The sequence below is a fragment of the Montipora capricornis genome, chromosome 11, assembly GCF_036669925.1.
Source record: "Montipora capricornis isolate CH-2021 chromosome 11, ASM3666992v2, whole genome shotgun sequence".
NCBI classification, from domain to species: domain Eukaryota; kingdom Metazoa; phylum Cnidaria; class Anthozoa; order Scleractinia; family Acroporidae; genus Montipora; species Montipora capricornis.
Window position 1 is genome coordinate 34,193,714 of NC_090893.1, and position 2,492 is coordinate 34,196,205.

Here is a 2,492-nt window from a genome sequence, read left to right on the forward strand (position 1 = left end):
TGTCACTTGGTTTTTCTTTCATTATAGCGTTGCTCTTTGAATATGACGCATTCATCATTTACAGCTCAAAGGACGAGGAATGGGTGAGAGGAACTCTTCTTCCGACTCTCGAGGACAAGCATGGCTTTAAGTGCTGTATACACTACAGAGATTTTATGCCTGGAGTGTTTTACCGACAGAATATGGTCAACAGTGTATACGCATCCAAAAAAACAGTTGCTGTGGTGTCCAAGAACTTCTTTAACAGCGGTTTTTGCGAAAGTGAATTTGAGTATGCCCTCCTTCGACTTGCAGAAAGGAGAGATGACAGTTTGATCGTCATTAAGCTTGATGACATTGATACCCGTAAACTACCCTTGGAAGTGAGAAAGCGAAGCTATATCGACTGCCCCAATTCTATTGAAAAGGAAACTTGGGAGACTAAACTAGTTAAGAGTTTAAATTTTAAAACCCGTTGAGAGGAAACATACGCCCAAGTAGGGTGCATTTCCATATATGCTGCTTTGTAGTTGTAATGTATAGCCTGTAGCGATACTCACCGTTACGTCATATTTTCTTAGATATGGTGCTCCGCTATTTAGATGTAATCGAAATGAATTTTTGTAAAATTAAGGAGAAATATCACTAGCTTGTGTTTTCAGAAGTTTGTTTCAAGCACGTACAGGTAATTTGTTGGAGGTCTTTTTTGAAGTTCGTCCTTTCTTGGTTGCCATATTTTTTCCGATTCTTATTCCAAGCAAAGCTAGCGTGTTTCAGTGAAATGTATCAAAATGTGAATGATCTCGTTCTCGGAGATACAGTGGAATAGAGTATTATCAATTCAACAATTTTTTTTTTACTTTGAACTGACAAGAGTTTCCTAATGATCTGTCAGATAAGCTAGTACGTCTGTGATTTCTAATTTTAGAGCGATTCCTATTGGCTGGCTTTTCCGTTCGCTTGCTGAGGGTTTACTTGACAATGTTTGCCCTTAAAAATCGTGCGATTCAAGAAAAATTCATTGCCAAATTGGTAAATTCACAGTTTATTTTCACTTCGCTTCGTGATTCATGCGATATTGGTTTTTCGCGTGAAATTTACTAGTTAGGCAATAAATTTATAGAAGGAAGCGAAGAAAATGATTTAATTAAGCAGTAACCGGAAACACCAAAACGCAGACAATTCGAAAACTTTATATTTTACTAACCCTACATCTAGTAAGAATAAACAACCCGGGAGCTCCGCTTTTAATTTAGGCTTGGCTAAATTTATATATTAAACACCCATCACAGCATGTACACTAAACAAAACCACTTTTATCGAAGACTCCTTGTGAGTCTTAAGGTGCGTTCGATTGACCCTATTCCGGAATAAGAATATGTGGAATGATGACTTAAAACACTATGTATGGCGTTTTTCAGCAACAAGAATAATAAAGCTTTCTTTAAAATAGCATTTTAGCAGATGTTTGACAATATGAATGTGAATCCCCACAAAAACGAAGGATTTCCAACTTCTATTCCATGCATTCTTATTCCAGAATACGGTCAAGCGAACGCGCCCTTAGAGAGGAAGAGAAGTCCATTTTAAGTACATTTCTTTTCAATTGAAGCATGCAAAAAGTACAATCAGTCTCCAAGTCACTAGCTTTTGCGCATACCCAGGGGTGAGGAACTGTTTGCCTGAAAGTGGAAAAAAACTGAAAATACCCTGGCCTGCGAGGAAGGTAACTCTCAGAACTAAATTACGCACATGATACACTGGAAACTTGTCTCACGTTTTTTTCTTGGCGACAATTTTCGCTAGCTACACTGAAAAACGGTTTGTAATTAACTTGTTTTGCTAGGAAGGAGTACCAATAACAAATGCCACGAAAGCGCTTACACTTAGCCTCGATTAATTTTGGACATCGATGTTATGAATTTTTTGGGCGAATTCTCTTAGAGTATATCACCTCAAAAAGACTCTTTCGGTTAACAGGTCTTAATGGTTGTTTAATTACTCTAATTCTTTCACTACTATTTACAAGGCTAAAAGATTTTAAAAATTGAAAAACTATACGTTTTCACAATCGGCACTCGAAGAATTTTCACATAGGTGACACACCGAGAGGGACTCTCGAGAACGCTTAGCAAATACTGCCAGATCCAATATGGTGCACTTTACCGCCAAATTGCAAGAACTTCGGCACACAGCTGAAAGTTTCTCATGGAAGAGTTTCTTAGACTCTTTAAAGACCAAAGAGCCAAAATTTCGCAAAATCGAGGTGGAGTTTAGCGCGCAGCAACTCATACTAGCCCAGGAACTTCCTGAATTTGTGCCGGTGACTGCTGTAGGGATGGATCTTGTTGCTTTCGTTCGATTTCGACCTTAGTAAACGGTGATGAATCTTTGAGTGAGGAGGAAAGGCTACAGATTGTGGTTGAAATGGCTCTATACGAAGCTTATTACCTCGCTGAAGAGGATTTGTTGAACCCAATAAGTGTCCAAGAAATGGTGTTTAACATGAGTTC

The 2,492-nt window shown here is 38.4% G+C and overlaps 1 protein-coding gene across 2 annotated transcripts in view; it reads left to right on the forward strand.

Moving 5' to 3' along the window:
* Positions 1–1,234, forward strand: part of LOC138024833 (uncharacterized) — a 51,841-nt gene extending 50,607 nt beyond the window's left edge. For both annotated transcript variants that reach the window (XM_068872011.1, XM_068872012.1), the window contains one exon: positions 28–1,234. In XM_068872011.1, the coding sequence (XP_068728112.1) occupies positions 28–458 (431 nt within the window). In that variant the 3' untranslated portion in view covers positions 459–1,234. The remainder of the gene's footprint in view (positions 1–27) is intronic.
* Positions 1,235–2,492: the final 1,258 nt, after the last annotated feature.